At 41.5% G+C, this 27,294-nt stretch overlaps 2 protein-coding genes across 8 annotated transcripts; one reads left to right on the forward strand and one right to left on the reverse strand.

Moving 5' to 3' along the window:
- Positions 1-525: 525 nt before the first annotated feature.
- Positions 526-3,200, reverse strand: LOC133479417 (transmembrane protein 107-like). Of its 5 annotated transcripts, none has more exons than XM_061776416.1 (7): positions 3,015-3,200; positions 2,690-2,793; positions 2,376-2,443; positions 2,190-2,290; positions 1,774-1,870; positions 1,629-1,669; positions 526-1,506 (listed from the first exon to the last, which is right to left on the reverse strand). In XM_061776416.1, the coding sequence occupies exons 2-7, from the start codon at positions 2,774-2,776 to the stop codon at positions 1,490-1,492; spliced, it is 411 nt and encodes a 136-aa protein (XP_061632400.1). In that variant the 5' UTR covers positions 2,777-2,793; positions 3,015-3,200; the 3' UTR covers positions 526-1,489. The 5 variants fall into 5 exon arrangements, with proteins under 5 accessions (XP_061632400.1, XP_061632399.1, XP_061632398.1 ...); XM_061776415.1 differs by having other exon boundaries at positions 1,629-1,672; XM_061776414.1 differs by lacking the exon at positions 1,774-1,870 and having other exon boundaries at positions 1,629-1,725.
- Positions 3,201-3,663: 463 nt separating this feature from the next.
- On the forward strand, positions 3,664-26,342 carry trim46a (tripartite motif containing 46a). Of its 3 annotated transcripts, XM_061776404.1 has the most exons (12): positions 3,664-3,865; positions 4,218-4,476; positions 7,221-7,371; positions 10,866-11,064; positions 11,133-11,279; positions 11,380-11,475; positions 13,123-13,376; positions 13,459-13,580; positions 15,804-16,133; positions 16,716-16,945; positions 18,007-18,074; positions 19,709-26,342. In XM_061776404.1, exons 1-12 carry the CDS (start codon positions 3,806-3,808, stop codon positions 20,103-20,105), a joined length of 2,313 nt encoding a protein of 770 aa, XP_061632388.1. In that variant the 5' UTR covers positions 3,664-3,805; the 3' UTR covers positions 20,106-26,342. The 3 variants fall into 3 exon arrangements, with proteins under 3 accessions (XP_061632388.1, XP_061632389.1, XP_061632390.1); XM_061776405.1 differs by lacking the exon at positions 16,716-16,945 and having other exon boundaries at positions 19,709-19,849; XM_061776406.1 differs by lacking the exons at positions 18,007-18,074; positions 19,709-26,342 and having other exon boundaries at positions 16,655-16,792.
- The last annotated feature ends 952 nt before the right edge of the window (positions 26,343-27,294 follow it).

The following is a 27,294-nucleotide window of genomic DNA, read 5'->3' on the forward strand; positions in this document are numbered from 1 at the left end:
AAAATAAATCCTGGCGTAATCATATTTATAACCTCTAAAATACATGAAATGGAAAAATAAAAACTAATATCTATACAATTATATGTAATACAATAATGAATCTTTGTATAAGGATATTAGTAAAAACAATATGTAATTGCATTAAAATAAAATCAAAACCTAAATATAAAAATACCATCATAATAAAATACACTAGAGCTCTGTGCATATTCAGTTCGGCACCCATGGATTTCTTTTTAAAATTATTATTTTTTAAACTTGTTTATATGTTTTGTTCTGGGGGAAGAGGGCAGGAGGGTGAACCACCCCCCATTTTTCATAGACAATTCTTATTGGCAGTATATGCCTGTTTATTCAAGAATTATTTTGGGTTAAAACTTTTTTCTCAATGCAATCATAATGGCCGTAAATTCTTCACAGATTTTCATTATTCGCGGTCGGGTCCTGTCTCTCTCCACTGTATTTCTAACTAATAATAGATACTTGTATTAAAAACAAGACATGTTGAAACAGTAAAGAAAGGAGTCAAATATAAATACATATTTTATTTATCATTTTACATCTGGGCGGGACGGTGAATAACTGGTTAGAGCGTCTGCCTCACAGTTCTGAGGACCGGGGTTCAATCCCCGGCCCCGCCTGTGTGGAGTTTGCATGTTCTCCCCGTGCCTGCGTGGGTTTTCTCCGGGCACTCCAGTTTCCTCCCACATCCCAAAAACATGCATGGTAGGTTAATCGACAACTCTGAATTGCCCGTAGGTGTGACTGTGAGTGCGAATGGTTGTTTGTTTGTGTCCTGCGATTGGCTGGCAACCAGTTCAGGGTGTACCCCGCCTCCTGCCCGATGATGGCTGGGATAGGCTCCAGCACGCCCGCGACCCTAGTGAGGTGAAGCGGCTCTGAAAATGGATGGATGGATTTTACGTCTGATACATTCACAGCTGCAGTGATAGACTTCTACCAGACAATACAAAAGCAATACATGTGAACATCCATCCATCCATTTTCTATAGCATTTGTGTTGCAAGTGCGATGGAGCTTTTACCAGTTGATTTTGGGTGGCAGATGGGTACACCGTGGACAAGCCACCAGCCAATCGCAGGGGACCTTTAGACAACCATTCACACACACATTTACACCTAAGGACAATTTTGAATCTTCAGTGAACCTAAGATGCATGTTTTTGGAAGTGTGGGAGGAATTCAGAGTACACACGAGCACAAGGGGAACAGCCAAACTCCACACAGAGGGGCCCAAAATGAAATTCAAACCCAGAATCTATCGACTGTGAGGCAGACGTGGTAACCACTAGGCTACCAAGTTGCCTACATGTGAACACGATAAACCTAATACAACAAATGCCTTTTCTACATTATATTCATCCATGTGGTCACACATCCACATTAGTTTGTGGGATTTCACACTAGGGCAGCCTTTCATAATGGCTTCTTCGCCAGTCCAAAAACAGCAATGAACAGAACAATCTCCATTAAGGCAGGCAGCACACTAAAAGAAAACACAGAGATCGACATAGAATCACAGACAAATATTATTTTCCTTTTGTAGTCTATCCCAAAAAGTAAGAATTGTACATAAAAATAAAAATAAATCAGATCACGTGCACCAACCTGCAGGGGGCAAAAATAATCCAATATGTCCAGCACTCCCACTTCTCAAACACAAAAAAAGACAAGGAGACGGATGCGCTGCAGTGGACTGTCAGTGCTGGGTGAAGCTAATGTCAGGGGAAAAAAAACCTTTTGGAAAACTAACCTGCAGAAGGCAACAATCCACCAGTAGATGGCGCAATCCCATTGTTCAAATAGAAAGAAAAGCAGAGCCACCGAGCCACTGGCATGGGCTCCTGTTGCTAGTGCAAGAGTCATGGAATTATTGTACAACTGATGACAGTGAGCACTGCATATCATTTAATTGAAATCTGATCCCCCCCCTCCGTATTATCATTTAAAATCTACATGTATTTCCTCAATAGCTAATCTTGCTACAGTGAGTTACAGTAGGTATAGGAAGTGAACAACCTTGTTAAAATATATATATATATTTTTATCAGGTGTTAAAAAAAGAGCATAAGTAATATAAAGACTTTAAAAAAAAAAAAAAAAGGGCCACTTTTCCGGCGCATATGTACGTCATATGTACATGAACATGTAAAAGTGGATGAAGGATACACAGTAAGCCTTGGCTGCCGTTGAACATGGACACTCCTGAGAAGAACCCAGCTAGCTCGATCGCGAACAGCACAAGTGTGACTGACAGCGCCACCACCAACCTGCAAAACACACACACACACACACACACGCGAGTACACGATGTAAGTATGTCAATGTGCATGTAATCTACAGTATTGTCCTTACTTTAAGTCTTCACTGTTGTATTGCTCTTGTGTGAACTCCAAAGGCAGGCAGGCCTTCACGTTATATTCCTGTGAAACCAACAGACGTGGTGTCAATCATCTCTGACTCAAGCAGGAATGGCTAACACATGGATACTGTGCTTCAGCTGGAAAAAAAACGCTTGAATATAGCCAACTAGAATGTATTAGGTAGAGCCTTGTGATTACTGCCAGCTCAAAATTCCACTGCATATGTTTGTTTAAGGAGCTTTCTGATTTAAAAGAAAACTGGTTGCAATGTTTTAACGAACGAACCCTGAGTATTAATGAACTCACCCTCGTCCAAAAGATGGTGATGACAATAACAAGGTGGGCAATGATGGTCAGGAACCGTGCAGGCACAAGACTGCTGATGGGCGACATCTTAACTCGATAACTTCCTATTTGAAATTAAAATAACAACGAGTGTTTTAATATTTCCCAGCAAAATAGAAAGCAGCTTCAAGATGTTTGTCGTCGAAACACGCCTTAAGCGCGACAAGGCATTTACAACACACTTTTAACAGTAGTTGTCTCGTTTTGTGGATTAGTCAGTATCAATTGTTAGCCAACAAAATAACACTACATGCATCCCCTTTTCTACTAACTACAGTTAGTTCACCTTGTCAAAGAGCGCAGCAGACTAGAAAAACACACACAAAGTAAGTTTAGTCCATCTTTCGCCGCGTTAACGTGTTTAATTCCTCAGCTACAACCAGAAGCAGCACCAGTTGCTACAGCAACTCAGGTGTGGGTGCGTTTTTGATTACCAACCGGATGAAAACACCAACTACAGAGTCACATTAAGGGTTCCTACCGGACGACAATTGCTAGGGGAAGTGTTTTTTATGTTCATGTAATGTGCAATGCTGCCGTCTACTGGCGACGTGAGAAACTTGGCCACGAGATGTTTGTATTCAGTAAAAAAAAAAAAAAAAAAAAAAGGGAAAATGTTTTTATCCATCAATTTTCCGTACTGCTGATCCTCACGAGGGTCACCGGCGTGCTGGAACCTATCCCAGCTGACTCTGGGCGAGAGGCGGGGTACACCCTGAACTGGTCGCCAGCCAATCGCAGGGCACATATTAATTTATTTTCAGGGAAACAAACTCGAATACACTTGCATTGTTGTTTAAATATAATAATAATAATAATAATAATAATAATATTGACGATGTAACCTCCCAAAAATAGACGGTCTATAAATGCTCGTTCGAAGAATGCGTCCTGTCCTCTCTAGACTGGCCCAATCCACCCCCTACGTTTCCCATCTTTCCTTTCTGTACCTCACCAGCATAGAGCACATGACAGTGTAGACGCTCATAGCAGCACGTCAGTGGTCCGTGTGCGGCCCTACTTTGCTAGCACAGACATTAAAAGGGATCCTTGGCACCGGCTTTGCTTCACGCAGGCATGGCAGACACGGAATTAAAAAGCTTCACTTCCATCATGGACGCTTTGCTTCGTATTAGCGTGAGTATAATATTCCTCACATATTTATTCCCTCAAGGAACGTCCACCTTCATCGCTGTATTATGACATTTCAACCAAAAATAGCTTTAATTGCTCATGCACATAGCATTTTCTTTAGCCATCTACTGCTAACAGAAGGTTTCTAATAGATAGAAAACATACATAATAACTCATGTGCGTCCAAACGTGACACAAATATGTTTAAATATAGCAGATAGCAGTAAGCTGAAAGTGGCGGTGATGCACGTTGTCATAGAAACGGGATGCTGCTTCTAGTGTGTGCTTTACATGACAGAAAATAGATGAGCTATGTTTATTTGAATGATATGACAGTATAATTTTCCCATTCCAGTCCAACATGAAGCGCATGGAGCGGGAGCTGCGTTGTCCCGTGTGCGATGAAATCGTGAAGCAGCCCATCCTGCTGCCGTGCCAGCACAGCGTATGCTTGCTGTGTGCGGCCGACGTGTTGATACAGAGGGGCTTCCCTCCGCCTGACCTCCCCCCTGAACCGCGGTCGCCGGCCTCCACGCCCAACACTCGCTCCCCGCGCCAGCCACGCAGACCCATGCCTCGGACACCGGACCGGCTGGAGCGCGTTCTCAGAACCGGTAAGGGAGGATGAACATGTTTATGTGTGAGTATATGTGTTAAAGGTCCAATGTGTGTGATGATGTTGTCAGCATTTATGTGAGTCATGAGTGACATCATCATTTATATTAGAGCGTGAACATTCCGAAATTGAGTGCTGAGAGATGAGGTCAATAAGCTATAGTGCTGAAGGAAATTCAAATGCGTGACATCATCCACGAAGGCAGTCCTTGTTTCGGAATTAGCGTCAGGCAAAAGCCACAAAACGTCAAAGAAAAAGTACAGCATCCGTTGAACTGAGTTATTGTGCAATGTGCAGACATCTCACATGATATCATACATGATTGCGTTCTTTCTTTTGGAAAAAGTACCAAGAAAAAAAAATTGCAAAAAGCAAAACACGCCCAAATCCTTGCTGAGCTGAGCTCTCATGATATAAAGTAGATGTAAAAAGTCGACACACCCCAGTTCAAATGTCAGATCCTAAGTACCCAGTCGATGACAATGGGCAGCAGGTGCTGTGCCACAGACTCCGCCTACCAATGCAATACAGATACAAAGTGTACCAGCAGCAGCAACAAACAGGAACATGACAATATGTGCCCTGGGAGGCTGCGACGAAGTGGCGATCAGTCCAGGGTGTAGTCCAATTTTTGCCCGAAGTAATCCGGGATAGACGCCCGCACCTTGCGACTCTGAACAGCATAAGCGGTTTTGAAAATGGATGGATGGATGCATACGAAGATCTCACGTGTTGTATCCAAAAAGGCTGTTCTCTTTTTGGAATAATCTGCAAAAAGCCAAACACACACTTGGTGAACTGAGGTCTTGTCAGATATGTGGACATCCTATGTTACGACATCGTTGAGGCCAGGCCTTATTTTGGAATAAGTTGCAAAAAGCCACAGAAAAAGCAAAACACACTCGCAAAACTAAGTTTTGTGAGGTACGCTGAAATCTTACATACCACCCATCCATGAGGGCGGTCCTTCATTTTTAAATAAATGTCAGGAAAAAGCTGGAAAAAGCCAAAGAAAAATGAAAACATCCGGCAAAATCCTTTTTTGTTTTCTGAGGTGAAGTCTCGTGACACCATCCATGATGGCGGTCTTTCTTGCGGAATCAAGTAATAACGCCTCTTCCCTCTGGTACGCCTTCTTCCAAAGTTACGCCTCCTCCCGTCACGCTGCAGACAGACACCTCTTGACATCTTCCGTGACATCATCCATGAAGGAGGTCCATATTTTGGAATAAGTATCCGGGGGACGCATTCACTAAACTGAGGACTTGTAACCAGTGTTGGGCAGTAATTAATGACATGTAAATCTAGCTCAAACGTATCAAAGCTCAATACCCAATCGCAGGGCACACATAGACGAACAACCATGCACACTCACAATCCCACGGTTGAACAATTGAGAGTCTTCAGTTAACCTACGGGGATGTGGGTGGAAACCAGAGTACCTGGAGCAAACCCACGCAATCGTGGAGAGAACGTTCATTAGAGAAGCATTATGAGGTGAATGTGCTAACCACTCGTCCAAAATTTATGTAATCTAATAAATTACTAGAAGAAAATGTATAGTTGAAATATTTCCATTTTCTGAGCCGCTTCTCCTCACTAGGGTCGCAGGCGTGCTGGAGCCTATCCCAGCTGTCATCGGGCAGGAGGCGGAGTACACCCTGAACTGGTTGCCAGCCAATTGCAGGGCACATAGAAACAAACAACCATTTGCACTCACAGTCATGCCTACGGGCAATTTAGAGTCTCCAGTTAATGCATGTTTTTGGGATGTGGGAGGAAACCGGAGTGCCCGGAGAAAACCCACGCAGGCACGGGGAGAACATGCAAACTCCACACAGGCGGGGCCGGGGATTGAACCCAGGTCCTCAGAACTGTGAGGCTGACGCTCTAACCAGTCGCCCACCGTGCCGCCAGTTGAAATAGTTGCTTTTGGAAATTTCCATGAATACAATTTTAGTTACATTTGAAAAACAGCTGCAAAAATCACTTCCTCTTTCTCAAGCCGATGTTTGTGATTGGCTCTCTTTCCAGTCATGTACCATTCTGCTGACATATTTTTCCAAATATGACCTTGATGGACCACCTTGTGGTGCAATCCCTTAGTTTGTCTGAGATTTTGAAAAGGTTAGGCTCATAGTTACACTTGAACACATAAAATAACATTGACTTTTGAACAGTTTCATCTTTATAATTTTTGAGTTTTTTTTAATGGAACATTCACTTATCTGGGTTGTCATATGAAGCGTCAAAATGGTATGGTATGTTGGTATTCCACATGCAGTACACATAATGCAACAAACATGTATTATGTATTTACATTTGTTTTGTTTTCAGTTTATTATTCATGTAAAGAACAAATATGTACTTAATCCAAAATAATTGTTTACGCTTTTAATCCACTTTTTTTTAGATGAAACATCCAAGGTGTTGATACATTCATTTAAAGTTAAGAAAAGTAATTGAAATGTAATCAAATGCAATTAGTTATATTACTTTGAGAAAGTAAGTGAAATAGTTACACTATTATTACATTTTCAACAAAGTACCTTGTAATTGTAACCAACTACATTTCCAAAGTAATATTCCTAACACTGCTCGTAACGTACATGAACATCTTGTGTGAAGTCACCCATGATGGCAGTCTTTCTTTTTCTTTTTTCTTTTTTCCATCTGATTGAGATTGTTTATCACATATTCCATCTGCCTTCCTGCATCCCTCCACACCTGTTCTCCCCCAAGCATGCAGCACATACCCTGGGCGGCGGCGTAAGGACACGGCCACTCCCCCCATGATGTTTCCGTGTCCTTCCTGTCAGGAGGATGTCGAGCTGGGTGAGAAAGGCCTGATGGACTGTCCCCGCAACCTCACTCTGGAGCGCATTGTGGAAAGGTAACTCCAGGAAATAAAAGGAAAAGGAAATAAAACTGTGGAATTACCAAGGGTGGTCTTTTTAGTTTATAGGAGACATACAGTTGACATCATCGTCTGACTAACATGGTGGCTGGTGTCACACTTTTGCTACACATTTATTTATTATATTTAAGTAAAAATGTATATTAATATTTATACAAGTGCATCTCAATAAATTAGAATATGGCATAGATTTTTTAAAATTTAAGTAGTATATGATGTAGATTTGTTGACCACAATGGCAATTCCTACCTAATTTCTATCCATCATCTATTTTCCATACTGCTTATCCTCACTAGGATCGCGGGCGATAGACGGGGTGCACCCTGAACTGGTAGACAGCCAATCGCAGGGCAGATATAAACAAACAACCATTCACACTCACTTTCACACCTACGGGCAATTTAGAGTCTTCAATAGACCTACCATGCATGTTTTTGGGATGTGGGAGGAAACCGGAGTACCCGGAGAAAACCCACACAGGCACAGGGAGAACATGCAAACTCCACACAGGGGAGGACGGATTTGAACCCAGGTCCTCAGAACTGTGAGGCAGATGTGCTAACCAGTCGTTCACCGTGCCGCCTTCTTAATTTCTATTATAAAAATTATTTTGAATGTTTTTATGTAATATTTAAATTTCTTGAGATGATGAAATTTGGGTTTTTGTTAGCTGTAAGCTATCCATCCATTTTCCATACCGCTTCTCCTCACTAGGCTGCGGGCGTGCTGAGCCTATCCCAACTGACTCTGGGTGAGAGGAAGGGTACATCCTCAACTGGTCGGCAGCTAATCGCAGGGCACATAAACAACCATTCGTACTCACATTCAAATTTACAAGCAATTTATTCTTCAATGAACATATGTTTTTGGGATATGGGAGGAAACCAGAGTACCCCGAGAAAACCCACGCAGACACGGGAAGAACATGCAAACTCCACACAGGCGAGGCCGGATTTGAACCTGGATACTCAGAACTGTCAGGCAGATGTGCTAACCAGTCGGCCACCATGCCACCGCTGTAAGGTATAATCATCAAAATTACACTGAACAAAAATATAAATGCAACACATTTGTTTTTGCTCCCATTGTGTGTGAGCTGTACTCCAAAATCTAAAACCTTTTCTACATACACAAATTGCTATTTTCCTCTAATATTGTTCACAAATCTGTCTAAATCTGTGTTAGTGAGCATTTCTCCTTTGTCGAGATAATCCATCCCACCTCACAGGTGTGACGTATCAAGATGCTGATTAGACAGCATGATTATTGCACAGGCGTGCCATAGGCTGACCACAATAAAAGGCCACTCTGAAATGTGCAGTTTTATCACACAGTACAATGCCACAGATGTCGCAAGTTATGAGGGAGCGTGCAATTGGCATGCTGACTCCAGGAATGTCCACCAGAGCTGTTGCCCGTGAATTGAATGTTCAATGTGACGAGATCCTGAGGCCCATTGTTGTGCCATTCATCCACGACCATCACCTCATGTTGCAGCATGATAATGCACGGCCCTATGTTGCAAGGATCTGTGCACAATTCCTGGAAGCTGAAAACATCCCAGTTCTTGCATGGCCAGCATACACCCCGGACATGTCACCCATTGAGCATGTTTGGGAGGCTCTGGATCGGTGTATACGACAGCGTGTTCCAGTTCCTGCCAATATCCAGCAACTTCGCACAGCCATTGAAAAGGAGTGGACCAACATTCCACAGGCCACAATCAACAACCTGATTAACTCTATGCAAAGGAGATGTGTTGCACTGTGTGAGGCAAATGGAGGTCACACCAGATACTGACTGGTTTTCTGACCCCAACCCCAGATCCCCACAATGAATCAAAACTGCACATTTCAGTGGCCTTTTATTGTGGCCAGCCTAAGGCACACCTGTGCAATAATCATGCTGTCTAATCATCTTGATATACCACACCTATGAGGTGGGATGGATTAGCTCGACAAAGGAGAAATGCTCACTAACGCAGATTTAGACAGATTTGTGAGCAATATTTGAAGGAAATGGCCTTTTGTGTATGTAGAAAAAGTTTTAGATCTTTGAGTCCAGCTCACAAACAAATGGGAGCAAAAACAAGTGTTACGTTTCTGTTTTTGTTCAGTGTATTTTTAAATATGAAATATTTCACCGTGTTTGAGGTGAATCTCCAGAATATTCTGTATATCAGAGGTTCTTTAACTTTTTACAGCAAGTACCACCTAAAAAAATACTTAGCTCTCCAAGGACCACCGTAGAGTAATTTAGTAGGCATAAGTGTTCGTCATAAAACGAGGCAGTGGTTTCCATTCCTAAAAAAGTATATTTATTATTTTAAGCCAGTGGAACATTATGCAGAGTGTGAACATTAGCACTGCGCTTAAATATAGAAAACTGTCTTTAAATAATGTTTCAATTAAAATGTTTTACATATTAAAGTTAAATAAAATTGTACCTAAAAAGTTTTAAGACAAAAGTTGTCAAAGATTTAATGCAAATGTATTGCACTTAAAAGTTAAATACAACTGCATAACCGCGACCCTAGTGAGGATACGCGGTATAGATAATGGATGGCTGTAATCAACAAATGTACTGTACTGTATCAGTTTGAACTAGTATAATGTTATCCAGTCTGAACATTTAATTCAGTGATTCTTCAGCAGCCCACCTTCCACTTGTGGTGCATACTTTTAGAATCACTGCTGTGTGTTTCGTGTTGAGCTAAAGCACAGGTGTCAGGCCAGATCCGGCCTGCCACATCATTTTATCTGGCCCGCGAAAGCAAATGTGTGTCGACTTTGTTTCTTGTGAAAATACCAAAATTGCAAATTGTCTTCACTTTTAATGACATTGAGCTATTGCATTTTTGTCTTTTAAAATAAATTTTATAATTGTTAAACATGTTTTTTATAGGCTTCTGATTTCAAAAGTAGTTATCCATCAATTTCTTGTGTATATGTAATTATATGAGGCGATAATTGAGCTATATTGGATCTTCACTATTTGCGGGGGATCAGGCCAGACCACAAATTGCAAAAATCCACATAAAATGGACGCCCTTTATAATTGCATTATTGAATATTGAATAATCCCTGCGATGAACCGCCAACAATTATCAGGATTGGTTCCCCACAAAACTGAAAAATTAATTGCAACATTTTAAAAAAATGAAACGGAAAAAAAATGGGGGAAAAAAAAAATCTGTGAATACTGTAGGTGATTCCACAGCTGCCGAACCGTGAGTATGCGGGGGGTCCAATGTATATGGGTTCACAGTCAAAACAGCCCTTCGAGGGAAGTCCTAATGTGGCCCGTGACAGAAATTACTGACACCCCTAACCTCAGGAAATAAATTCAGGTTTATTGAGTTTATTGAGTAGCACCTTTATCTTACCTTATTTTATTTATAACTGACCTCATGTAGTATACACATGCACACACACACAAAATAAAAGGCATCACTCATTGTTTTATGTCAGGTACAGGCACACGCTGAGTCTGGGCAGCATAGCCATCATGTGTGCTTTCTGCAAGCCTCCACACTCTTTGGAGGCCACCAAGGGCTGCGCCGACTGCAAAGCCAACTTCTGCAATGAATGTTTCAAACTCTACCATCCCTGGGGGACCCCCCGAGCCCAGCACGAGCACATCCTCCCCACCAACAACTTTCGCCCAAAGGTTTGTCTCTTTTCTAAACAGTTTCCTCCACACGATAGTTTCCGTTTAATCTGTTTTTCTCCCTCAAGGTGCTGACGTGCACGGAGCACGAGCAGGAGCGACTGCAGTGGTACTGCTGCACCTGCCGCAGGTTGCTGTGCCCGCTGTGTAAGCTACGCCGCATCCACCAGGGCCACAAAGTGTTGCCGGTCACACAAGCCTACCAGGCCCTCAAGGTGCTCCACATCTGCTCACAACACCTGCCTGATAATTCGTTGACATTGTTTATTTATGGCACCAGCCTCACAGTAATAACCTTTGATGCTGTTCTCACAGGATCAGCTCACCAAGGAAATCAACTACATCCTGGCCAACCAGGAAACCATACAGAGTCAGATCTCACAGTTGGAGACAGCCATCAAACACATGGAGGTCAGACTTTACTTCTGCATTGAAATAAATGTTTTCGCTGTTTATGTTTTCCCAAATCGATACTATTGGTCTGTCTCCGTATCATCTGTTATTTTTATGCATTGTTAACCAATTTAAAGCGCTGCACTATTAAAAGTCCTAGGGTTTTTACTGTAACATATTGGAAACGGTTTTGAAAAAAAATAAAAAAATAAAATAAAAAAAGGGGAGGTGAGTACGCGGCACGGTGGCCGACTGGTTAGAGAGTCAGCCTCACAGTTCTGAGGACCCGGGTTCAATCCCCGGCCCCGCCTGTGTGGAGTTTGCATGTTCTCCCCGTGCCTGCGTGGGTTTTCTCCGGGCACTCCGGTTTCCTCCCACATCCCAAAAAACATGCATGAATTGGAGACTCTAAATTGCCCGTAGGCATGACTGTGAGTGCGAATGGTTGTTTGTTCCTATGTGCCCTGCGATTGGCTGGCAACCAGTTCAGGGTGTACCCCGCCTCCTGCCCGATGGCAGCTGGGATAGGCTCCAGCACGCCCGCGACCCTAGTGAGGAGAAGCGGCTCAGAAAATGGATGGATGGATGGGAGGTGAGTAGTAGAGTCATGTACCACTTGATGCGGCACTAACCGACTGGTTAGCACATCTGCCTCACAGTTCAGAGGACCGGGGATCAAATCCCAGCCCCGCCTGTGTGGAGATTGCATGTTCTCCCCGTGCCTGCGTGGGTTTTCTCAGGGCACTCCGGTTTCCTCCCACATCCCAAAAACACTAAATTGAAGACTCTAAATTGCCCTTAGGTGCGAATGTGTGCGTGAATGGTTGTTTGTTTCTATGTGCCCTGCGATTGGCTGGCGACCAGTTCAGGGTGTACCCCGCCTCTCGCCCGAAGATGGCTGGGATAGGCTCCAGCACGCCCGCGACCCTTGTGAGGATAAAGCGGTACGGAAAATGGATGGATGGATGAACCACTTGTATTGTATTTTACGCTTCATAATGCGCCACACATTTTCAATGGGAGACAGGTCTTCTGTGAACATTGCATGCATGTTTTCCGAATGTTGAAGGAGCCCATGCGAACCCACAGGCAAGCTGAAGCAAGGATGTAAACTCTGATTGGATTTTCTCGATTTTCTACGGACAATTTAGAGTTTTCAATCAACCTACCATGCATGTTTTTGGGATGTGGGAAGAAACTGGAGTACCTGGAGAAAACCCACGCAGGCAAGGGTAGAACATGCAAACTCCACACATGGGAGGCCGGATTTGAACCCAGGTCCTCAGAACTGTGCTAACCCGTCGACCACCGTGCAGCCTGAACATTAACAATCTGCTTAAATATAAGAATAAAACTTTACTTAAATAATTATTCAATTAAAATATATAGTGCCTAAAAGTTAAGTACAAATGTTTCTGAATGTTTAAAAGCGAACAGTTCTTAAAGATTAAATGCAAATGTATTTATCTTAAAAGTTAAATACAACTGAAATGTACTTTAGTGACTCTTTCATATAGCACTTGTGGTACTCTAACCACACTTCGAAAATCACTGGTCTACTAAGTCTACATGCTGCATTCAAGACTGTGGAAAGTGGCAAATCTCAATCTCTGAACAACGAACGTGATCAGCTTTGTTTGGTAATGGTTAATTTAATTATTACAGACCAACAGTGCTGTAGCTCTCAATCATGTGAGCCGCTGCATGCAGGATCTGGCGGCGTCTTTAGCCGAGCGTCAGGGGGTATTGTCTGTGGCCCTGGAGGGCTCACGCGGCTGCAGGGAGGAGGCGCTGTCTGCTCAAGCGTCGGCCAGGCGAGACATGCTGGAGCACGCCGGCATGATGGCCTACACACACGAGCTCCTCAAGGAGACAGACCAGCCGTGTTTCGTGCAGGCGGCCAGAGTCACTCACAACAGGTAGCTTGTTGTATACATTTGTTGACATTGATTGTTTTCCTGTATTTGTCCAAATTGTAATTGTTTTGACTTCCCTGGACAGGCTGGTGAAGGCCATCGCGAACTTGCAATGCTTCTCCCTGTCTGCCGATCCCTCGTTCAGACACTTTCACCTGGACGCGACAAAAGAGATCAAGCTTATCAACAGCTTGGAGTTCATACGTGGTAGGTGTCGTTCTGGACACTTCATAAGGTACACTTAAGCACACCCAATAGTATCAACTTTACAAAAATATTAATGCTCAGTTTTGATCGACTCTGAAACTATTCATTTAACAATATCTTATTATTGTGGTGGGAAGTATTATGCGAAGTATTTTTTGTTACCTTAACTAAAGAAACTAGCAGCAATTTAAAAAAAATTGGTTTCCATATTGATAATACAGCCTATTTGTAAATCTCGTGTGAAATCAAATTTCTCCAATCCTCAACTCAACTGGACTTTATTTAAAGCACCCTTAAAAAACACCGAGAGCTGAGACAAAGTGCTCAACTTACCGGTAAATAAAAATCCAGCATGAGCAATAAAACAAACGTAAAACAATTAAAAACAACAAAGCTAAAAAAAAAAACACTAAAACAAGCGCAAATAAAAGAATCTTAAAATGAATTCTAAAGTGCAGCCAGTGGAGGAGGCCAACATAAGTGCTTGTCATATGCTTGCAGTGGAACGAAACTCTAAAAAATATAATTTACAGTATTTATTTAGCAGTTTCACAGACAAGGCCACAAAGTGCTTCAGAAGACAGATACTTTTTTTTAAAGGGGACATCAAACAATTAAAGGACTAGATGCTCAATAAAATTTGAATTGATTAAGATATAAAGGGGGTGAAATATAATAAAATGGATATCTAACTTTAAATTATTGAAAATTGAAATGCCTGGCTCAAAAAATAAAACTATGTAGAAATTAAAAATTTGACATATTTAAACCAGAAATTGCTATAGAAATGCATTACAATTTAAATTAAAAGTTGCTAGTGAATGCTGAGATGCCAGTGATGAGCTTAAATGGGCTACAATGTTCGATCAGCGTATCATAGCAATGCCCAACGATACCATGCAAATGATGCCTCCTTGTGGCTCTCATAGGCAATTATATCAAATTTAAGCTTAGTCAATTCACAGAAATACTGACAACTAAATGCTAAGCTATTAAAAATGTTTGTCTTCGTATTCACACTATGAATATATCATCAAAACTGAGTATTATTGTCTTTGTAAAGGCACAATGTGTAATACAGCTCTTGTACTGATCTCATTAGATTGTGCAGGCGTACCTCATCTTTCGGTAAATAAGTGCACATAATAATATAAAGTAGGTTAGAGTGACTATTAGGGTTGGGAACGATAAACCGATGTGACCGGATATCAGTTTGTAAAGGCGAGAGATAAGACTGTATCGATAGCACACTCCGTTATCGATACAAAATCCACCAGGAATCCTTAAATACATCGGTTGTAGGGCTGTGGACCGGAAATCGCGAAGCCTGGAATTGGTTGCCTGAAGGTTTATGGTTTTCATCTCGTAAAACCAAGCGTGAGAGGTCTTGCTCTGTCCTCCGCAGGTAGCGTTATTTTTACAACCAAACGCGGTGCTGGATACTAGCGACACTACTACCTTAACTACATTTCTCCATAGTGTCACTAGTTCAACATCAAATAGCTTTTCAGTAGTTAAGATACTTTCGTGGTCACAGCGATAGCAAAGTAATATTCCCCCAGGAGTTCTAAACTTTGAATGCGATGTCACATTGCGTACCTTATCTCAAGTCGGCGAAATGTGCGACGCTGATTGTAGACATGCAGACAATATGGCAAAGGTAGGTACATCTCGGCAATTTTCTTGGGCTGTAACTCTGCAAACAAATGCTTCTTCTCGAGTACTCGCGGTCCACTTGTACTTTCAATTTGGTACCGTGCGACCCTAAAAAGAAACTACCGAGAGGACACAAAGTCAGGTATGTCCCGAAACTGACACAAAAATCTTCAAAATTAATTGTTGTATTGTTGTGGTCTATTTCAGTCATTTGATATTTTGAAAAAAGTATATATTTGTTACGGTGCCATAAAGCAACAATGATCAGGGTGAAGTAGTCTTTTACTGTACATGTTTGAAAATAAGGTTAGACAAATGTCATTTTATAGAATTGGGTCAAGTCAAGGTTCTTTATGATTAACACATGTGCAAATGTTAACTATCACATTTTTTCTGCACCGAATCATATCGCTCCCATACTGAATTGAATCGTATCGAATTGTTCCCCCCGTAATGATATCATTTTTAAATCGAATCGCTGCCTGTGTATCTAGATGTGTATCGAATCGGTCTCGTCCCAGAGATTCCCAACCCTAGTGACTATACCCTCTGCATCATGTCTCGCAGCCCCTCTAGCCCCAGTGATCGACACTCAGAAGACACTGGCCTACGACCAGCTCTTCCTGTGCTGGCGCCTGCCTCAGGACTCGGCCCCAGCCTGGCACTTCTCTGTCGAGTACCAAAGGCGGACGGGTGCGTCCGGAGACACGTGGGGCGGCACCCGATCCCCCAACGCTTCAATTGCGTGGCGGAGACTGGACGAAGTGCGAGGGACGAGTGCCATCGTAGACCAACTGCAGATAGACAGCGTTTATGTGCTGAGGGTACGAGGCTGTAACAAGGCCGGCTTTGGAGACTACAGTGAGGAGGTGTACCTCCACACGCCACCAGCTCCTGGTAAATTCTCTTTCAAATGCTCTCGTTTACACTTACTGCCAACATTAAAACAAATACAAAATAAAATGAACTATAGTCCTATTAAGATTATATTTTTTTTAAATAAAATGAATCAAATTAATAAAAATAGTATATAGTCATATGCATATTATTATCATTTATTATTAGTAGTAGTACCAGCAGAAGTAGTAGTTGTAGTAATTTTACTACTAGTATTTATAATATTCTTCCCAAAGAAATCCAGTTTAAATTAAATCGAACCAAATGCCCTGACTGTTTCCCTTTAGTCCACATTTGCTGCTATGTTCATTTTTCCTTTCTTTTGGGCTTTGTGCTGCTCATTTCTAGTGTTATTATTCAAAGTAGTATTAGGATGCACGATATTCCTTTGCAAGGGCCAAATGGGATCAAATATTGTCATGACATGCCCTCACTTGTATTTACCTCCACATTCCCTCCTCCTTCCTATTACACTCCTTTCTTTTCATTGTTTCCTGTTGTTTTCTCCATTGTTTGTTCAGCTTGAGAATTCCTCTCCCTGTCTCTCCTTCCTGTTATGTCCTCTCCTCTCTTCCTCGCCAGTGTTGTCTTTCTCCCTGGACTCTCGCTGGGGCTTGCATTCTGACAGGCTGGCGCTGGGCAAGGGTCAGACATACGCCCGCAGCGTGCCGGGCCTCTCCTTGCTGAAGGTTGCCGACCGCACGCTCACCTCCTGTCACCTGACCGCCGACCTCCTGGTGGCCGACCTGGCCGTCTCTCAAGGCAGGCACTACTGGGCGTGCTCGGTGGAACCTGGCTCCTACCTGATTAAGGTAGCGATCGCCACACGAGGAGTTGTTGAAGGAGACGTATTGTTATCAAGACATTTATATATCAAATGCTTTCTTCCCATCTTTTTCATGTTTGTATGCAAATAGTTGGGTCTCTGGACTGCCTGCCCACTCATCAAGTGGGAAATTGGACAACCAAGTAAATCTTATATTAGCTGCCTATATCTGAAAATGTGTCTGTAAAAGAACTATTGTGAATTTTGTCAGGATTGTAACATAACGGTGGAGCTAATTTACATAATACCTCCCCCACACTGAGTTTCTCAGACTTGATTGGGAAGCTAGGCTGGGCAAAGGTCCTCCATTTTCAAGTGATTCCCGGACAACAGGCAGCACAGTGGTATAGTGCTTAGGACGTCTGCCTCCCAGTTCTTAGATTAAAGGTACCAATATCAAGTCTCAGTTTGCATGTTCTCCCCATGCTTGTGTGGGTTTTCTCCCCCACATTTGAGAAACATGCATGATAGTTTTATCACAGATTAGCTTTAGCTAACATGGTTATCAGAGTTAGCTTCTGAGTTTTACAAACCCAAATGTTTGGTAAAGTTGTTGACATGAAGGTGGGAAGTTTTTGTTTGCATTCACACATTGACAAGTGTAATTTGGTGGCTTGGTGATGAATTGCTACCTCCACAAGTGAAAATTCATTCGCTGATTCTATGGGCACTTGCTTTTTTCTTTGTTTGTGCTACTGCTTTTCGGAAGGAACTGCTGACTTCGTTGCAACCCCCTATTTCTGCCCAGTTTATCATTGAAGCAAAAGCTGTACTCTGTGTTGGCACTGCCGTAAAGGTAGACAGGCTGAGTAGTGCCTCATTTGCATGAGATGGGACCAACCCCTCAAAACAAGCTGAGTTCAGCGAGACAAAAAAAAATAAGATAAAAAGTATGCTGTAAGTAAATCCTTGTCGTATTCTGACGAAAACATGTCAGACATGTCACGTCTTATTAAGATAACTGAGAAGGGAGACCTAAAAATGCATAATTTATCTGATGTCAAGATGTAGCATTTAATGACAATTTTTCTTTCGTCCATTGTGAAGGTTGGAGTAGGACAGGAGGTGAAGCTTCAGGAGTGGTTCCATCAGCCACAGGACATGGCCAGTCCACGGTAAGACTTCTTTACTATGCCACTCATGATTTATAGGCGATGAGTCCAGGTTGTACCCTGCCTCTCAGCTAGGGTAGGCTCCAGCTTCCCCACTACCATGAATAGGATATGTGGTAGTGCAGTGCCATGAATAACGACTAACATATGCATGGACTACCAAATGACTCTTATGAACAGTGACTTAAAATTTTGGTGGAAACCCACACAAATCAAAGTGATTTGAACCAAGAAACCTCAGAACGGTGACAGATTAGCTAACCACTAGGCCGTACCGCCCATGATGAAGTCAAATCAAGTCAATTTAAATCCTTTTTGTAGGGTTGACATTCACGCATAAGAAGCAACTTATTTATTTAATTTAATTTATCTTAATGTATAACACATCAGTATCAGTAGATTGGTTCTGTGTGGACCATGGACAGCTAGTCAAAAATAAATTACAAATATTTAACGTGCAGAGCGGCACGATAGATGACTGGTTAGAGCGTCTGCCTCACAGTTTTGAGGACCGGGGTTCAATCCCCGGCCCCGCCTGTGTGGAGTTTGCATGTTCTCCCTGTACCTGCGTGGGTTTTCTCCGGGCACTCCGGGTTCCTCCCACATCCCAAAACATCCATGGTAGGTTAATTGACAACTCTAAATTGCCCGTAGGTGTGAATGTGAGTGCAAATGGTTGTTTGTTTGTATGTGCCCTGCGATTGGCTGGCAACCAGTTCAGGGTGTACCCCGCCTCCTGCCCGATGATGGCTGGGATAGGCTCCAGCACGCCCGTGACCCAAGTGAGGAGAAGCGGCTTAGAAAATGGATGGATGGATGGATAATGTGCAGATGTCTTTTTTTTTTTTTTAAACTGGTGTAAGGTCTGGCCTGCAGGTGATTTGCAGCCTGATGGCCATTTTTTGGTGGCCCATGGCATAAACTAAAAATAACATTTGACACGGCCCACAATGCTATTTAAATAAAATTAAAAAAAAAAAAGGGCAGTGTAACATTACTTTAAAGATTGTCAGCTTACGACTGATTATTCTTTTTTGGGTTTTGAATGTGGAGATCTGCTCAATACAAAGGTGATTCTGTCTTAGGGCAATACAGGGCTGTTGGCCACCCCAAACTCCTGGAAAATCCTTTACTATTTGCCTTATCACCTTTAACAAAAAGTTATGGATTGGTTTTAATGTGTTTAATAAATTAAAGTTGAGGAATTTTAGAGTGGCCCTTGGACTCCTAGTTTAGATGGGTAGAGTCCAGTGTATAATGGGATGTAATGAGTTTACATGGTGTTAAGGAACTAACTCTTTAGTACAATGGCAGATACCAAAGTTTTATTTTTGTCCTTTCGTCACTGACAATGTGTACTGGTTCAATTGCCAGAATTCCGTGCAGGCAGCATTGGTTCTGTTCCTACTCAGTAACGTTGTAAATGTGAGTCTGAATGGTTGTCTGTCTCAGTCTCTGTGCCCTGTGACTGACTGGAGACCAGTCCAGGATTTAGTCCACCTTTCACCCAAAGTCAGCTACGGTAGGCTCTAGCTCCCTGCAATCCTCAACAGGCAATAATGGATGGATAGATGGATGGGTGGGTGGATGGATGGATATGTCCTCTTTAATCAAATACTTTCTTCCCATCTTTTGAGGTATGACCCAGACAGCGGCCATGACAGTGAGGCAGAGGACGGCCAAGACTCGCCCACCTTCTGCTTTCTCACCATGGGCATGGGCAAGATCCTTCTACCCCGAGGCCACGCACACACCAATGCTAAGCTCGCCCACCCTTACACGACGCCACTGCCGCCGAGACTAGGCGTGTGCCTAGACTGCGACAAAGGAAGAGTGGCCTTCTATGACGCCCACTCCTTACGCATGTTGTGGGAGGGCCACGTGGACTGCTCAGCCCCCGTGTGCCCTGCCTTTTGCTTTATTGGCGGTGGTGCCCTGCAACTGCAAGACCTGGTGGCCAGTCGCAGCATCGAGGAGGAGACACCACCGCGGAGGGTGATCATCAAAACTTGTGCAACCAATCTTAGTAAATAATGAAGCAATGTATGTCTCTGTTACAATAACTTAGTTACTGTAGGTCCAGGAGCATTTAGACGGTGACGATTTACAATTTGGCCTTTTCACACTACTATGATGGCTCGTAAGCAGCAAAGCAAATTTATTTATATTGCGTATTTCCTACACAAGGTAACTCAATGTGCTTTATATGATTAAAAGCATTTAAAAAAAAAAAGTAAAACATAGGGTAAGTGTAGACTTTCAGCTATAATTTTCCATTTGTCACTAAGGAATTGGAGCCCACCATTTATGCAGAATACATCCATTTTCGGGGCACACAATTATTTGCACAAAGGGAAATAATATAACAATTATTTTAACACTTAGTGTGGAAGTGAGGAATTCAGTCTCCTCTGTGGAGATGCTTTGCTCGACCTTCACCTGCTACTTTTGTTACACATTTAATTGGATTTTTGCGTGGGGGTTTCCTGTTAACAGAGCAACAAAAAGTACAAACAGGTCAGCATGACTGTTGCATCATGTCTCATAAACTGCGGTAGTGAAAACTGCGCACTTTCACAGCCTCTGATTCTGTAGCATATACTCTTTGACCCAGGACAGTGTGCTGTCCTCTTCCTGAGCCTTTTGTATTTGTACTGGGAGATGTAGTCCAGTCCCAGAGTCTCCCATCAACTCCAGGGCATCAATTTGAATGAACTGATTTCTTCCTGATTGTCCTTTCGCAGTGCATCTCCTCATGTAGTATATGTAGATATATATCTAGTGGCATGTGGGACAGTCAATCAGCATCTGAATTGTTTGTGGGTGACGAAATTTAATTCTGCCAGCTCTGGAACCCGTCTGTGGCCTATGGCATTGAGTTTAACAGTAGTAAGCACATATGCGAGTTGGATTGTGGTGCGTGCAGACCATAAAGGATCGAGCATAGTACATAAACGGCCCACTTCAATCCCAAAAACTCTAGTTTCCTGGAGTGAAGATGGTGCCCCTCTTCAGCCCAAGTATGAGTGCAGGACCCACACACTATCACTCTCATCTTTTCTTGTGAGTCTTGGTGAGAGCTTACCCAATACATGGGAGTCCTCTAGGGTAAGTTACCCTTCTTGCCCTTTGCTGGTCTCCTGTAGCTTTCAGCGGGTTGGTCTGTGTTGGATCTTTGCTGATTACCTGCCGTGATTAGGTTGTACAGTTGATGGGCAATCCAAGAGAAGCTAGGGATGAATGGGCTGGCATAGGAGAGGAATTCCAGCATCTGACAAACATCACTAACTGTGGCAGGTGCTCTCTCGCTCAGAGCCCTCCCTTGTGCCATTTTCACTGAGTCCATACTGTTACGATCGTGTGTACAGAATTCGGAACCCCAAAAGAGCTAAACACAATTTGAGCAAATAATCATTTTAGTGAGACAAGTGAGCACGACAACATGAGCAATGGAAATATACACAAACGAAAAACTACATCAGCAATAGGCTGACATGAAAATACTATGAACAGAATAAACTAAATAACAAATGGACAGGTGAAGTACAATGGAGCTGTATGGCGAACAGGACATAAAGTAGGAATAATACAAAATGAAAATAAATAACGGAAGCACAGCAATAACGGTAAACAAAAGAATTCAGCAGTAGAGGAAGATATAACAAAATAGTGCAAGACGAGAAATCCAAACCACCTAAATAAGGACGAAGACAAATACACAAACACGGAAACAGAATCTAAACTACACAAGTTTAGACATAGACAAGAGTACAAGCCAGGAAAACGACTCTAAACTACACAAGTTTAGGTAACGAAACGTGGTGGTGGGGAAAAAAAAGCACACGAACGAAGGAGGGCAACAACAAGCAGTAACAATATTCCGGTGGCTAGCTCCCAGCCATCTTGCGCTTAAGAACCAAACTGATCATGATGCCAAGCAGCTGTGCGACAGAGGCTCCGCCCATCTACCAAGCCCAGGGACTGAAAAAATACTGAGAGTCAGTAGGCCAAGGGACTGGAAAAACTACAGAATCAGTAACCAAACACAGGATTATGACACATACTGTAACACAATTTCAGCCTCTGTATGGTGTTTCTCGGTTCAGGCTTAAATCTGGTGCAGTAAACTTAGATAAGGCAACTTGTCCTTGTGCCCACTCTCCCCATTTCTTTTCAAACATCTTGAACTCCCTTTACAAGGTTACTTCAGGCAGTGAATGTGTTGGTACTAGTCAGCAATGGAGTAGGGATTCGCTGGTCATTTGGACAGGGTATGTGGCAAAAAAAAACAAAAAAAAAACCCTGGGCTTGTCTCTAATGCAGGGAAAGGTTGTCTTTTTTTTAGTGTGTGTGGTGGGGGGGGCGGTGGAATAAAAATTAGTAGGCCAGTATGAAACTGTCCAACTTCTTCATTCTCATGGACCAGCACATCCGCTGCCAATCTAATGAGTGCAATCTAATGGCTTCCTATTGGGTTCTCCACTGTCTAGGTTATCACATGTTTTACTTTCCTCATCTTTCTTACAGCTAATGTCACTTCCTATAATATTTCGTTATCTTTTTGCTGTCTCACCCTTTTTGTTTTTTCTATCACTCCCCTTTAAAACTTTGTTCTGTACGACTGAATTAAAAAAAATAATATAATTCATCAGAATAAAAAGAACCACAGTGGCAACTTAAAAACACCACTGTGGCACAGTGAAACTGTTCTGGCATAAAAGGGATACAGATCCTCCTTTCTGCTTGACCTAACAGCCAAGATAAGAACGTTTCTCAATGCACAATTGCAAGAAAATTGCGGATTTCATCATCTATCATAATATCATCAAACGATACAGTGAATTTTATCGTAAGTGGCAAGGCCGAAAACCAACATTGAACTCTGGTGACCTTTGATCACTCAGGCGGCTCTGCATTAAAAACGGGGATCATTGTGTGAAGGATATTGCTACGTGGGCTCAGGAACACTTCAGAAAACCAGTCTTCGTTAACACAGTTTGTTGCTATATCTAAAAATGCAAGTTAATATCATACAAAGTGAATCTACATCTGAGTATATTGACAACACCCATAAACACCATTGGCTTCTCTGGGCCCGAGCTCATCTGAACTGACACAAAGTGGAAAAGTGTGCTGTGGTCTGATGAGTCCAAATTTCTAATTCTTTTTGGAAATCATGGAAGTCGTGTCCTCTGGGGCAACCAGGAAAGGGACCATCCTGATTGTTATCAGCGCAAAGTTCAAAAGTCAGCATCTGTGATGGTGTGGGGGTTTGTTAGTGCCCATGGCATTGGTAACTTGCACATCTGTTAAGTTACCATTAATGCTGAAAGCTACAGTATATACAGGTTTTGGAGCAACATATGCTGCCATCCAAGCAAGGACTTCCCTGCTTATTTCAGCAGACAATGCCAAGCCACATTCTACACACATCAATGTGGCTTCGTAGTAAAAGAGTATGAGTAATAGACTGGCCTGTTAACAGTTCAGACCTGTCTCCCATTGAAAATGTGTGACACCTTATAAAGCGCAAAATACCACAACGGAGATCCCGGACTATTGAGCAACTGAAGTTGTACATCAAGCAAGAATGGGAAAGAATTCCACCTATATTCAATAGTTAGTGTCCTCAGTTCTCAAACGCTTATTGAGAAGTTATTAAAAGGAAAGGTTACGTAACACAGTGGTAAACATGTCCCTGTGCCATCTTTTTGCGAACATGCTGCAGTCATCAAATTCAAAATTAGTGAATATTTGAAAAAAAACAAAAAACAGTTTAGCAGTTTGAACATTAAAAATCTTGTCTTTTTAGCGTATTCAATTAAAAATAGGTTGAAAAGGATTTGCAAATCATTGTATTCTGTTTGGAATTGGGGTTTGTACATTGACTCATCACTTGATTGTACAAAGTGTATTTTGACAATGTTACGCCTGCTCCAGAGTATTCTTGACTTTGGTTGATGTTAGGTTTTTTTTAATTCCCCCCAGTAAATTTTTTGACATCACCCACATTAATTTTCCTTTTAATGAAGACTTTCTGAAGCCAAAGGAATTAAAAAGTCAGTCACCTGATTTTGAGTCAACAGAGCATGCTTTTTCAAACACTGAAGACAAAATGAAAGTCAGCAAGCGCCACAAATGAGCAGCAAATGAAAACCTGGCAAAGCATCTCCAGGAAGGTGGCATATATTGTCTGTAATTCCCCATTGTCAAATTAAAGTAGACAGTCTACACTTCATTCAAGTTGATTGTTTTATTCCAAATTGATTGTGATGGTGTATAAAGGCATAATCATAAAAAATTCTGTCATTGTCCAACTAATTTTCTACTTTGGTAACATTCTTTGAAGCCGGAAAACAAATCATATTTATCGTACAATGAAACATTCAACATCTGTACTGGCCTGTTTTCATGCTTTTTAAAAATGTAAACTTTGTGGCTGAAACAAATTTAGACTATGCAAAACTCATATATTGGACAAACAATGCATGTGTGCGTGACAAGAATTTGTTATATGCGGATTCAGACATTTAATATTATAACTGTTGTCATATAAAAGCACCACAGATGTACTATTTCTCAGAGTTTAAAGCCTTTATTTGTAATGTCCAGGAGGAGAGGCAATGAAATGTATGAAAAGTGATTGGCCTCATCAAGATTTCTTTCAATTTAAATATGACCATTTTATATGTTCTATAATTTTTACATTTTAGAAAGGTCTTGTAATGTCTTTCAGCGCTCATATTTTCCTCATTACTATTATTTTCATCGGACGTGTTGAACGTGCACATACAGTATGTTTGTCAATAGAATGTTTAGTCTGAATGTATGACTTATTTTATGTGTGTGGAAATGTAAGCGTTGCCTTACACTCACAGGCAATTAAGGCTCATTTATTTTCTCATAATTTAGCGTCAAACCCTACCAAATCCCTGCAAACAATAATAATTGCTTTACATACTATATCCAATAATACCTCTGTGACAGTGTCAATCAAAATGAGCATTCTTGTGTTTTGTATTTATTGTGCAGGTTGGAGTGGTTGTTTATGTCTGACAGCACAGATTGTCTTTATTGTAATATTTCGACATGCTTTGGGCTTGATTGTATATGAAGTTTTATCTAGTAAATGTGTGCAGTCGAAAAACTGAGTGGAATGACTTGAGACTGGAGCAGATATTGTGGTGTTTTGTTTTTTTTAAAATCATGACACCAGGGTGAAAATAAATGAATAACTGGTAACCTGATATGTAATGTTGTAAAATGTGGACGAGGAAACACACACTTGAACATCCTTTTTTTTGTAACATGGTAAGTCTGCACCTTCGAGCTACAATGAATGTTTTGGTTCCAAACAGTGAGTTCTTTTTATGATGTAATATTTGTGATTGACTAATGAGACAAGTAGAGATTATATCGGAAAATAAATAGACACTCTCCTTGTGTGAATGTTAAATAACAACACACTGTGATTGAGTGGCTCCACCTTTATGTGAGGGAAAGACTTCCCTAAATTGTTTGAATGACTTGACAGGTCAATTTGTGTCAAAGGGATTAAATCTATAATAGCTGCCAGGTATCTCAGCCAGACAAAGCACACAGGCGCAAAGTCTCAGCAGTAATCATGAAATCTTTTGGATTGAGTTACAGTTGTCCCTCGCCATTTTGCCTTTTTTTTTTTTGCGGTCTTATTGTATTGCAGATTTTTAAATCGTACAGATCTAAATTTTATATTGCATATTTTTCGTTGTATCACATAATTTTGCGCTGATTTTCTTTTCCACACGGACTGTTGCAGTAAGCGCGAGCCAGGAGGAAAGTGTCTGTAAAAGAGAGAGAATCTAAAGTTTGACTTTGACTTTTGACTTTGAGCAATTATTTTCTTGCATTTTCGATTGTTTTAATTGATCTGTATACGATACAGTATGCTTAAACATAATCTAATGTGTCTATGATCAGCACTTGTAAATTCAAGTAATTACCTGTTTTCTTGTGAGATTGTACACTAAACAGTGACAGTGACTGTTAGCATTTTTAAAGGCAAGTTTAAGGAGGACGTTGCAGGTGAACCAGTTGGACTGGAAGTGAGCGCATCATTTTAATTACCGGTATGTCAAATTGTATAATATGACAATGTTTTTGCATTTGTTTTTTTTTTCACTCCTCTCAACAGCTGTTGAAAATAAACAGTAACTGATTAGTGCTACATTGAATGGCCCATCTGCCTAGTGAGTGCAATGTTTCAAATAAACCACTCGTGGGCGACATTGATTGTGATTTAGTGGTTTTCCTACTGTCTGCTGTTATAAAAGGGTTCGTTGGCAACAGGTGCCACTTGCAACAGTGGCACCAAAGTGTTTGGATTAATAAAATAGCGGCTTCAAAATCACGTGACTGGCTTTTAATATGGAGAATAGCATGGATTCCATTGCCATGCCAACGCTGCATCACCTATAACACTTAACACAGTGGCAGAGAACAGCGAATGCGAACCACTATGTGGCGTGGGAAATTATGCAATTTCACTTAATTGATTGAAAATTATTACTTATTTTCTATCAATAATTTACCGCTGTTCATCTATGTATGCCAGCATTGTACAGTGCTGCCTTGAGATACGAGTTGAGTTCCCTCTGTGACCACGTTCGTAATTCAAATCATCTTTTCCCATTGAAGTGAATGGAAATGTCATTAATCTGTAATCTGTAACCAGACTGAGGAGTTTATAGTCTCCAGTACAGTATATCTGTATGTCTGTTTTATACTGCCCCCACGTAGCCAAGGTGTGCACAATGAGCAGCACAATGTCCACTGAAGGAGAAAGTGTGACAAAAAGCTTTTTAAATCGTTTTAATTGTATTTAATTATGTAATTACTGTATATTTTATAAAGTATAATATTATATAGAGTGCTTTTTTTTTTTCCAAAACACACAACAAAATGTTTTTGGGAGGTTGGAACAAATTGATGGAATTTCAATTCATTTCAAGAGGTAAACATGATTTGAGATGTGTCTTTCAAATTAGAGCATTAAAAAACAAATTCAACTCATCTCAAGGCACCACTGTATAGTCATCATGATTTAAGTATATATACTTTTTGTCATATTGTTCTAATGTAAAAACTGTGCCTTGATTCAAGAAAGGTTGCCAAACAACAATACTTCCACTCATTTCAAGACATAACGTTAAAATACTGACACATTTTATTCAAGTTTAGCAAA

This window comes from Phyllopteryx taeniolatus, chromosome 6, assembly GCF_024500385.1.
Source record: "Phyllopteryx taeniolatus isolate TA_2022b chromosome 6, UOR_Ptae_1.2, whole genome shotgun sequence".
Lineage (NCBI taxonomy): Eukaryota > Metazoa > Chordata > Actinopteri > Syngnathiformes > Syngnathidae > Phyllopteryx > Phyllopteryx taeniolatus.